At 43.6% G+C, this 12,301-nt stretch overlaps 1 protein-coding gene across 6 annotated transcripts in view; it reads left to right on the top strand.

The window, feature by feature from the left end:
* nrg1 (neuregulin 1) overlaps nucleotides 1–11,612 on the top strand; it is a 49,568-nt gene extending 37,956 nt beyond the window's left edge. Inside the window, exons 5-9 of one of the 6 annotated variants that reach the window (XM_061747870.1) lie at nucleotides 1,862–1,964; nucleotides 2,429–2,555; nucleotides 2,635–2,756; nucleotides 5,201–5,383; nucleotides 10,010–10,148. In XM_061747870.1, coding sequence (XP_061603854.1) covers nucleotides 1,862–1,964; nucleotides 2,429–2,555; nucleotides 2,635–2,756; nucleotides 5,201–5,375 — 527 coding nt within the window. In that variant the 3' untranslated portion in view covers nucleotides 5,376–5,383; nucleotides 10,010–10,148. Of the gene's footprint in view, nucleotides 1–1,861; nucleotides 1,965–2,428; nucleotides 2,556–2,634; nucleotides 2,757–5,200; nucleotides 5,384–10,009 lie in introns of all 6 variants that reach the window. The other 5 variants (XM_061747866.1, XM_061747865.1, XM_061747864.1 and 2 more) reach the window with 5 other exon arrangements.
* The last annotated feature ends 689 nt before the right edge of the window (nucleotides 11,613–12,301 follow it).

Below are 12,301 nucleotides of genomic sequence, written 5' to 3'. Positions count from 1 at the left end.
CCAGCACAAGAACTGTATCAAATATTCTGCCCTACAAAGGTAATAATATTTCTTTCTGACTGATACTGTCATAAAGATATTGATTCAACAAAATGGTCAGTATTTTGGTTGTAGTTTGCACTGATGTAGAGCTGTATACAGTATTTGATTTGAATGATTTGTTTGACTGTAAACCCTGCATGGAAAATACAGATACAGCCAAAAGGGTATTGGCGACTGACACTTGTTTTGTTTTTTACCATCCACAAGAGAATATCAACAATTTTTAAGTATACGGTAGGTTTTCTCTCACATTTATAGCCGTAGATTGAAACGAGTGCGATTTTATCCACACGCAAACCAGCTAACAGGTTGGTATGCAGTGTATAATACGGCAGTCGGTTCTGCTACCTTGCTTCAAACTTCAGTCATGTCATCCATGCAACAAAATGATTGTTCACGAACCGTTAACTTTTTTTGTATTGAATGGCTAACCCTTATTATTACACGAACAAGACAACTTTATTTGTACTTTTGTCGAGATTTGCAACCAGCAAAGCAATTTAATCTGAAAAATTCCGTATTCTTTCTGTCACTTGACTGCTATGTCAGAGCATCTTGGAATTGAATTTATGGGTATGGACCATTCCTTCTTACTACAGTAGTTTGAAAATGTCAGCCCTTAGCTAGTTTTCGCTTGTCAACTGAAGGGATCGTACATCCAGGACCAGTAGCGCACATGTGATTCTTGAGGCATTTAAGCAATGAAAACAAAATGACTATTACTCATTTTCTAGAATTGCCCTAACAAAGCACACAGACACAAAGAAGCAATTGTTTGAACACCAAATGCATCCATTTTGCAAATGTACGTCGAGCAAAAATTGTCTCTGGAAGGGCAATAGGGCATTTAAATATCTGATACTGTATGTTCACGTCCCTTCAACTTTTACTTCATTCTGTACATATTCTCTTGTAGTTTTTATTCAGCACGAGTCAATCACGATACACCACTTTCTCCTTTCTTCTGCTTTTCAACCTAATTATCATGACCACGTCCCTTTTGTATTTCCTGCTTCTCTTTTACAAAGTGTGTTTGCTGGCATGGAGCTCTAGAAAATAACAACTTTCACTCCCAGTGATGTTTTGCTTACCAGTCGGGCTGCACGATATTTGTTTGCTTTCGTTAAAACACCGTGATAATATGGACTTTATTATTTTCCGCAACATATTGAAACTGAACCAGTTCGTTTTTGGACCAGTGAACTTAGTTCCAAAATTTTCAATTATGAACTATGAACGGATCTAGTTCATTTTTGAAACGATAAACTTGAACTTGGAACTAGTTGACGTAGAAAATAAACATACCCAACACTGATCCTGTATTGTTTCACATGGCAATATTTAATCGCAGGTTTTAAGAAATGTTTTTTTTTCCCCCAATATCGTGCAGCCCTACTGACTAGAACATTTCAAGGCCCCAATAATGAATAGAAATACATGGGAATGACAGTCCTTTAGAAAGTTGTTAGTTGTTACAATTTGTTGAAACTGTAATAGTTGTGTAATTACTTTCACAAAGTTATATAATAACTCATTACATTCAATTACATTTTGATTGCTTTTCTTAGTTTTGAATGAATGCATCAGCAGGACCCTTGGATGTTCCCTCTTAAAAAGTGTATGAAATCCATAGCGCATTATTTTGGAATTTAACCACATGCAAATATTTGGTGAAGATGCAAATGAAATGAAATGTAAATGCATCATGAAAAAATGTCTTTGTGACATTTCACGTGTACAGTATGTGGAAAACCCACCATACCATGTTGACCTAATGACAAATGTGCAAGTTTAAAGAATGGACTGTCCTCTTTTTCAGAAGCTGAGGAGCTGTATCAGAAACGTATCTTAACAATAACAGGAATCTGCATTGCGCTCCTTGTCGTTGGAATCATGTGTGTGGTCGCCTACTGCAAAACAAAGTACAGTATGCCGCATTCTATTGTATGATTTTGTAGAAATACAAAGTACATTCATTGGGTTGTTTGAGGCGAAATAAAAACAAACAACCGACCAAGTTATCGCAACGTGGTTGCGCAAGTGCACACACCCTCTTAGAAACGGAGATGTGGGTGTGTACAAAAATAAGCAATCCCATTAAAACTCATGTTAAATGGGGGTCAGCACACACCTGCCACCATTTCAAGTGCCTCTGATAAAGGTGGGAGCATAAGTACAAGTGTCCCAAAGACTCAAATACATGCCTCTCAAATATCAAAACACAGTGGTTGGGTCATTTTACATTTTTTTAATATTGATGAATGAAGGGGAAAAGGGGCTGCAGTGAAAAGGGCAGAAGCTTGTGACCGTTGCTCCAGTCAAAGCACGATATATCAGTCGATTGAATTGAAGGGGAACGGTTCTCTGAACGGTTCTTTTCAAACAGGAAGCAGAGGAAGAAGCTCCATGACCGTCTCAGGCAGAACCTGAGGACAAAGAGGACCAAGCTGGCAAAATCAGCCAGCCGACGTCAGGTTTCCAATTTGCCCCTACGGGATTTGCAGCAGACCGATGTATGGCCGCATTCGCTTCAAACGGAATGGATACACTATTATCGATACTAACCACTTAACTCTCCATCCTTTCAAATAGCAGTGTAATGGGACAACAATCCAACATGCAGCTGAGAAAGAGACAGAAACAACATTCTCCACAAGCCAATATGTCTTAGCAACACAACAACCTACCACACTCACCAACATCTCCAGTCAAAGGTAAAGACAGACTTCAAATCGAATGTTTCTCCAGGTCTATGTTGAAATAGCCACTTTTTCCGGAGGTTGCCATGGTTGCTTCAGGTATTGTATACAGTAACGTTCAGTCTTTAAGTCACGGTCCCGGAACCGTAACCATTGCCCCTACGACCATTGTTTCGGTTCGTAGCGGACTTCACAGCTACTTTTACTGCCTCATACTCATCCGTAGTCGTCTTAAAAGGGAAAGAACACCTTACTGCTGCAGAGTGTTCGCTTCTTTTCAAATCTGACACAAAAAATCTGTCGGTCTTGACTCTTGGCCACGGACCCCTGTCATCATGGGCCTTTGGAATGATCACCACACCACGATGCAGGTCTTTCTCCATGAATTGTTTTGGGAGCGTTAAGATTTTCTGGCAAACGGTGCATAGGTACCACCCCCACATGTGAACACGGGGTGGCATGTTATAGGACTGGTGGAAGAGGAACTGACGAGCTGACAGGTACTTTTTCAGCGAAGCACAAAGGAGCAAAAGGTTTTGCGGCCACTTCCTATTCATGGAGATTTTGGTCTGTTTTGATGATAGAATCCAATTCCAGCTAAGCTTTAATTCAGACTTTCAGCATGCCAAGAAGATTATCTTTCTTTGAAATAGGTCTGTCGACGTGAGATGCTCAAAGACTGAACAACAACAAAATTCTGTTTGAGTGTGCCTGTGAAGATGAATTCACAGATTATAAATGTTGTAGTCATGACCCTGAACAGCATATGTGGTACAAATGAAAAACTCACAATGGACACTGAAGTCATGAATGGTGGTCCAATATGATATATAAATATATATACAGTGGCCTGGACGCAAATGATGATATCCTGAGTACTTTGTTGCAAACCTTTTATGACGAACACTGCAATCGTACAGGGATTTCAGTAAGACTTAATGAGACTGGTGCACCTGGAGATAGGTATTTTGGTCCAAACTGCTCCAGTTGTCTCAGGTTTGAAGGGTGTCTTCTCCAGACGGCATGTTCCCCAGCTCCTTCCACAGATCTTCAATAGGATTTAGAGGACCTCTGAGCTACAGCTGAGACCAAGGTTTCGGACACCTGCCAACACGTTTTGCTCCACAATCCATTGATAGTCCTGGGATTTCATTGTAACTTGCACAGATTCAAGACACCCAGTGCCGCATGTAGCAAAGCAGCCGCAGAAGATAACCAAGCTTCCTCCATGTTCCGCAGTCACTACGGTATTCTTTTCTTTGTACAAAGGCCACAGCCAATTCGATTCAATCCCGTTTTATTTATATTGTCTGCCTCGAACCGGCTGGATTAGAGCGTAGAACAGAAGACGAGAGAGAGAGAGAGAGAGAGCAAGAATGCCTTTTGAACAGATGGGACAAAAGAGCATCTTTCTGGCAAATCACATCATCTCCGTGATGTTCAAATGAATCCTACAATGAAAAGAACACTGGATCTACTTTGCAATCTGGGGGAACTTCGGTTATTGTCTGGGACTGGCTTGCTGTGTCTTGAATCTGTGCCAGGTTCAATGAAGTCTCAAGATCATCAAGGAATTCCGCAGTCAAATGTGCTGACTGGTGTCAGGGGGAAAAAATGGGCTCAGCCTCACTTCATGTTTCCTCTAACACACAGCTCGAAGAAAATGTGGAAACGTGCAGTCTTAAGAGGGCACCCTTCAAACCTGGAACAGCTGGAGCACAAAGTGTGGGCAAGAAATACCTCGTGATAGGTGGAGAAGTTCGTTGAGAGTTACAGAAAACGTCCGATTGCAGTGATTGCTTCTAAAGGTTGTGTAAAAACAATATTGAGTCAAGGGTCATTTTTGTTTCATTCTATTGGACCTCAACTCAAAAGCAATGACTGGTTTTCATGAGTTAATTTTTTTGGTACATTTATATTTATGACTTTAGTTCAGTTTCAAGTTATATCAATAACCCTTTGGGTTTAACTTTTTTCGAACGTACAATTTGGTCAAATGCAGCCGTACGTGGATGGTCCAGAGGGATAGGACGGACGGTAGCGTGTTGGATCAACGTCTGCCATATCGGCAATATCATCACTGGAAATGTCCTGAAAGAATGAAAACAGAACACCGAGCCCGTATGCCGTTGTTCCGTGTTACGTGTCCTCCCCAAAAAGAAGGACCATTCGTTTACCATCAATGGAACTAAAACCCAACCAGATTCACTGTGCTCATCTTATTGCATTTGATGTCGATTGGAATGAAAAATGAATAACTGCAAAGTTCCAATGGTTAACTGGCGCATTGCAAAATTTGACTCAATGCAGACACTGGCGCAAAAAAAAAAAAAAACAACCAAAAAAAAGACAAAAACGTCATGCAAAGTACAATTTGACCTCCAAAACTTTCATGTGATTTTAAAGAGGCCTGTCTGAGAAATGTCTCCATATAAACGTCCCCCTCCCTGTCTCCACAGCTGGAGTAATGACTGGAGCAACAGTGTTGTGTCTGACACTGACTCTGTCTCCATGATGTCATTGACGGAGAATAGCCAGCATGCCACACAAGGCCGTAGGGGTCGCCTGAATGCCACGGGTGGCATCAAAGACCTAAGTGCTCATTCAAGGAAGTCCAACAGGGATGTGCCTTAAAATACGAGGTAACCGATTAATTTCAACATTGCGTCACAGAGAACCAGTCAGACCGACAATAAGTTGCAAGTATCTTCATATCAAAAAACTAAAACATACAATATTTATTTTTGCTCAGACATTAAAACCCTCTATGAAAAGAGCAATAATCATCAGATTTGAGCTTTCTAGAGGTATAAGACAGGGTTTGTCCTGCATCGCCATATCGTTTTTTGGTAGTAGCACAGCCAATGGCATATCATATTAAAACTAGTGGTGTTGAAGGTATCGCTCTCCTTGGTAAAGAATTCATCAAAGATTAAAAAACATTTAAAATCAAAGGGGGGGGAAAACGGCTTATAAACAGTTAAAACAAAGAAAAAAATAGTACAATTAAAACTATCATTTAAAAGCAGTGATGCCAGTAACTCCTTACTCAAAAAATGTTGACATCATAAGTAATCTAACGCGTTACTTTTTATATTAGTCAGATTACAGTTACTTTTGATTTGTCTGCCAATCGTTACTTTTTTCTTCACGAAAACCAGAGCTTAATATGCTTTTGATATTAAAATATGCTATTTATGGGTCAGGGTGCAGGTGGAGACAGGGTTAAGCAATGACACCTGGAAGGTCGGATGAATTTTTAGAGACTGCGGGAGTTGAAGTTGAACGGACGTGGGATTGATTATTTTAGTGATGGGAAACGGACCGACAAAGCGCAGAGTGAGTTTGCCAGATTCTGTTTGGAGCGGGAAACGGACTGACCCACCTTGTACTCAGGTGCAGGGGAATGACGAAGGTCCGCGAGCCGTTTATTCCTCTCCGCAGATCGGACCAAGGTCGTCCTGACGTCCTTCCACACGGACTGGACCCTTTTCAGATGATCCCTCACCGCGGGAACAGCCACCGCATGCTCCTGTCCCTTAAATAATGGAGGTGGGAAACCGTAGCAGGCCATGAACGGAGACATACCGGTGGCGGAGCTGGTGAGGGAGTTTTGCGTGCGGCAACGCAGCGAAGGGCTGATTCTAGAGATTGAGTTGCCCGCTCCGTCTGACCGTTAGTCTGTGGATGGTACCCTGAGGACAAGCTGGCTGCTGTGCCCACCGCTTTGCAGGATTCTTTCCAAACCAGGGAGGAGAGCTGGGGTTCTCGGTCCGAGACAATGTTGATGGGGATACCGTGGAGTTTGAAGACATGATGAACAAGGAGGTTTTTTTTTTTTTCTAAAGCAGAGGGTAGTTTGGAAAGGGGTATGTAATGGACATATTTAGAACATCGATCAACAACAGTAAGAATTATAGTGTTACCTTCAGGAGGAGGCAGGCCGGTGATAAAATCTAAAGCGATGTGGGACCACGGGCGGCTCGGGATGGGTAAGGCGCGCAGCAGACCAACTGGAGGCAGAAGTCTTTCTTCTGGCACAGACGGAGCAGGCTTGGACGAATTCCAGGGTGTCTTTGACCAGGCTGACCAGAAATGTTGCTGAACGAATTGCACAGTGCGGGTGATGCCGGGATGACACGTGAGCTTGGAATTATGGGCCCACTGAAGGACGTCAAAGTGTGCGGAATCGGGTACGAAAAGACGTTTCAGAGGTCCGGTCTTGGGGTCAGGGTGAGTCCTTTGAGCGCGTTTAACTGTGTGTTCAATTTTCCAAGAAGCAGCACCGACGAAGCAGGAGGAAAGGAGAATAGTCTCGGGTTCTGCAGGGCTGGAGGGGGGTGAGTATATGCGGGAGAGGGCGTCAGGTTTGCTATTGCGGGATCTATATCGGAAGGAGAGGCTGAAATTGAATCTGCTTAGGAAGAGGGCCCAGCGAGCTTGTCGGTGGTTAAGGTGTTTGGCGGAACGGAGGTAGGAAAGGTTCTTGTGATCAGTCCAGATGATAAACAATACTTCAGTCCGCTCCAGCCTGTGCCTCCACTCTTCCAATGCCCATACGATGGCGAATAGCTCTCGGTTGCCCACGTCATAATTCCTCTCGGCAGGGGACAGGCGATGGGGAAAAAAAGGCACAGGGATGAAGTTTCTTGGACGTGGGGTCCCGCTGCGAGAGGACGGCCCCTGCCCCAGTGTCTGAGGCGTCAACCTCCACCACGAATTGGAGGGAGGGGTCGGGGTGACGTAGGATGGGAGCACTGGTGAACAGGGTTTTGAGTTGGCTGAACGCTTGGGATACTGCCCGGGTCCACTGAAAGGGGGAATTGGTGGATGTGAGGCTGGTGAAGGCAATTGCGACCTTGCTGTAATTGCGGATGAAGCGGCGGTACAAGTTGACGAATCCGAGTAAACGTTGCCTAAAAAATGTACACAGGAGAGGTGGAATTCGCATTTTTCGGGATCAACATACAGGCGGTTTTCAAGGAGGTGCTGGAGGACTTGGCGTACATGACTGCGCTGTTCTTCGGGGGAGCGAGAGACAATGAGGATGTCGTCCAAGTACACAAAAACAAACCGGTTTAACATGTCACAGAGAACGTCATTGATGAAGGATTGGAACATTGTGGGGGGGTTGGTTTATCCGAACGACATGACCAAGTATTTAAAGTGTCCGAAAGGGGGATTGAAAGCAGTTTTTCATCCCCCTCTCGTATACGGATGAGGTGGTAGGCATTTCGCAGGTCCAATTTGGTGACTATCTGAGCGTCACAGAGGGGTTCAAAAGAGGGGTCGATGAGGGGTAGTGGTGATTTATTTTTAACGGTGATGTCATTGAATTCACAGTAGTCTCTGCAGGGGCGGAGAGTGGAATCTTTTTTCTCAACAAAGAAAAAGCCAGCCCCTACTGGAGATGAGGAAGGTCGAATGAGTCCGGAAGCCAGAGAGTCACGGATATAGGGCTCCATTGCTTTTTTTCTCAGGGCGGGAAAGGTTGAGAGGCGGTTGGAGGGAAGAGGGGCCCCAGGTAAAAGGTTAATTGTGCAGTCGTAAGGGCGGTGGGGGGGGGGTAGAGAAATGGCCAGGTCTTGATTGAACACCTGAGAGGGATCATGATATTCTTTGGGGACAAGGGAGAGGTCAACCGGCGTGGCAGATCGTAGTGTTTTACAAGAGGGCGGTATAGCAGAGAGCAGGCAGTGTGAGTGGCAGTGAGGGCTCCATCCGGTGATAGCTAAGTGCATCCAGTCTATGGCGGGGTTATGTTTTTTGAGCCAGGGAATTCCGAGGACTAATGGTGTCTCAAGGGGAAGGGATAACAAAAAGAGAAATGTTCTCGCGGTGAGTTCCAGAAATCAGCAAGGTGAATGGCACTGTTTGATGGGTGGCAGGGGCGATGACTCGGCCATCCAGGGATGTGACCTTCTTGGAAGACGTGAGTGGTTGGAGAGGGAGTTGGAGCTGTTGTGCTAATCCTCCATGAATAAAGGTAAGGTTAGTGACAAATGCGACTTTGAATTGTTCGGTTGGATAACTGTACAGTTCCATCCATCCATTTTCTGAGCCGCTTCTCCTCACGAGGGTCGCGGGCGTGCTGGAGCCTATCCCAGCTGTCATCGGGCAGGAGGCGGGGTACACCCTGGACTGGTTGCCAGCCAATCGCAGTAACTGTACGGTTGAAGATTGAAAACTAGGGAGCAATTGATAAGAAATTGGCTACATGCACCTAGGAGTAGAGCTCGGGCAGAGGGACATCAGGTTCTTCGTATGGGAGGCGGGGTGGCTGCGGGCTCGGAAGGAGTCCTTACGGGAAGAAGAGCGAAGAAATGCGGGAGACTTGTTGAGTGACGGAGTGCATGGAGCCAACCCTAGCCATCTTCTGGCGAGAGGTGGGGTACACCCTGAACTGCTTGCCAGCCAATCGCAGGGCACAACATTTGCACTCACATTCACACCTACGGGCAATTTAGAGTTTTCAATTAACCTACCATGCATGTTTTGGGGATGCAGGAAGAAACCGGAGTACTCGGAGAAAACCCACGCAGGCACGGGGAGAACATGCAAACTCCACACAGGCGAGGCTGGGTTTGAACCCGGGTCCTCAGAACTGTGAGGCAGATGTGCTAGCCATCCGTACGCCGTGCCGCTTTTTCTGGAATGTATGCATGCAAATTAAAACTGTTCAAAATCCAAGCAACACTGGGTATCAATCATTATATGGGCTACACATTGAAGCCATTGACACTTGTGTATAAACGGGATCAGTGAGATCCATCTCGTTGCCTCTCAAGTGTAGGACTTTTTTTAAATTTACTAGTTAACAGTAATTTACATGACTATTCAATTTTCTTTTTTGTTGCCTGACCTCTATTGTTTGCTGTTGCTATATTCTATTATTTTCTATAATTCAATATATTTTAATATAAGTATAAGGTCCACTCCAGTACTTGTCATTGGTGCATTTCAGGCAGTTTTATCTTTTTGGAATGTGTGTGTTTGTTTTGCTGGGACTGGGGGCACCAAAGGGGTGTCTCACACAGGGCACCATTCAAGCCCGCTTTGAAGTAATATCGGTAATTATAATCACTTTTAGGGGGGGGTCAAATATTTGTGGAAATTCACTATCCGTGGTAGGGCTTGGGCCCTTGGACCTCTAATCAACCTCTCCCATGTAATATGAACATCGATCCAAGTACTTCTCATCTTCGTGTGTTGAGTACAGTATGTTTTACATGTGCATCTGTTCTTGTATTTGTGTGTGTGTGTTATAGGCGTCTTTCAGCTGAGAAACCCCTGCCTCATCTGTATACGGTTTCCTGCAGCCCTCCTGCAACTCCAAGCTCTCCTCCTTCGGAGACGTCAGCCACTCTTTCCAGCCAGGCCATCTCTGTCCCCTCTGTGGCTCTAAGTCCCTCAGCTGAGGAGAAGCGCCCCCTGCTGTTGTCGAAAGCAAATCGCCCACCCAAGTCCTTAAACCAAGATGAACTTAAGAGGACCTCTGCGCATTACAACCATGGCCAAGAAGCACATAGCTTACCACCTAGCCCGCTCTGTGCCATGGAGAATGATAACTACCAAGACACAGTCACTACTGCAGCTAGCCATATGATCTCAGCATCCACAGAGAAACTAGTGAATGCAAACAACATTATCAATAACTACAGCATCAAAGAAGCAACAGCTATTAATGGTCATGTGCTGCATAATAAAGAGTTCAGTACTGACAGCATGCGGGCCAGTGAACCACAGAATCCAAAAGGGGATCACACGCCATTTATTTCTATAGAGAACGCTAAAGCCCTGCTGTTAAGGGCTAAGGATAGCAGTAGGACGACTGCGGCATCAATACATGGTGACCTGCAACTCATGTCATCCGGTGCCACCACCAAACAAGGCCCAAGAACTGTGTAAAGAAGGGGGGGGGGGGGGGGGAGTTGCTTGTTTAGATTTGAAAAAATAAACAAAAGAACAACAAAAAAAATCAGTCACTATTTAACGTTTATTTTCTAATAAATTATTTGCGGCAAAAAGACTTTTAACGATAAATGAAAAGCAAGACTTTTATTTTAATGATTTAGTGAATATAGAGTTTTATAAATTAAAAAAATGTACAAAATTGTTGATGTAGATGAAGTGCCATACACAAGTATGTAGCAGTGTGTAAAAATATCAATGTCTATAGTAGCGTGTAAAAATATCAATGGTGCCTTTCTGTTGGGGACGCTTAAGGGAACTGCAATTGCAAACAGGGCCATATATTCACCCTCTTAATTTTCGAATCAAGAATAACGTGCTAGCTGCCTTCGATGTCTCATAGTTTGACGTGAAGAAGCTCAAATATGTCAGTTTGGTAACAATGTTCAAAATGCATGCTATATCCTGTCCTGGAACTGTAAGGAGGTTTCATGTCATAAAGCCATTGGGTCAGCCCGGTCAATTGTCAGTGTCCATTGTTGTCCATTGGACTGATTTGGATGATTTCATGTTTCTCATAACGTGACAGTTGATGAAAGAATGCGTAAGAGAGAGAGAGAGAGTTTATACCTGTCCATGAAAACATGCAACCAAAATACAGATGTAATCAATGAATTCTGGCTGTTAGGAAACACCGTTAGCTCATCTTTGACAAGTTTGAAAGTCACTGCATCAATCAATTAATACGGGAGTATCATATTCTAAAGGATGACGTCAGCGTTCTGATTTGAATTATCCAATACGATTGTTCAGTTTTACTGATTACATCTTTTAAAAGAAAAATATCTACAGTTGATTTTAAAACGGAAATAAACACAAGGCTCTTGGTTTCTTTTGTAAAGACATCAATGTGTCTTGAGCAATGCTTTTGGAGAATAAAAAAAAAAAAATTGCGCCATATGTAAACGTTTGGACTCATTTATTTGTTACATAGCTTACATTTCTTCGAATTTTCATGACCTAGCTTTTCATCATGTGCAGGTTCTACGATTTTAAAGGACCAGTTTTGAAATGGAGCTCCGATGGAGAAAGATTATGACCCTTCACAAAGCAGAATGGCCTAAGAAGCAGGGGAAAGAGGGGCGGGTCTAATTCCTCTTAATTGGAACGTTCGATGCTTCGACAGTGACATACTTACCCCTTAAATAAGTAGCATCTTAGTTGTCTTAAATAAGCATTGAGGACCAAGAATCTAGCACCGGGGGTTCCACAGAGGAACTATAATCAAGGAACCATTTATTTTCCATTGCAGTAGTCTTTTAGCTCCTCAACAGTGACATTTCAAAATGGGTGCATACCAGCTGGATTGTAAACCAAGCAGGACTCAAAATGAAATAATGTAGTTAAGATCTTGCTTTTGTCATGCCTCATTATTTTAGTTTAAATAAACAGTTTCCTGAGTGAGTGCAAATGGTTTTGCGTGTCTATATGTGCCCTGCGACTGACTAGCAACAAGTTCAGGGTGCAGTCCGCCTTTTGGTTGAAGTCAGCTAGGACAGGCTCCAGCGCCCCAAGACCCTGAACAGGATAAGCGTTTTTTTTAATTTTCTTTCTTTTTTTGTTTTCCTGTTCGGCTATGAGGTCAAGCA

This window comes from Phyllopteryx taeniolatus, chromosome 15, assembly GCF_024500385.1.
Source record: "Phyllopteryx taeniolatus isolate TA_2022b chromosome 15, UOR_Ptae_1.2, whole genome shotgun sequence".
Taxonomy (NCBI): Eukaryota; Metazoa; Chordata; class Actinopteri; order Syngnathiformes; family Syngnathidae; genus Phyllopteryx; species Phyllopteryx taeniolatus.
Note: the sequence above shows the minus strand (reverse complement) of the source record. Positions and strands in the feature narration are given on the sequence as shown.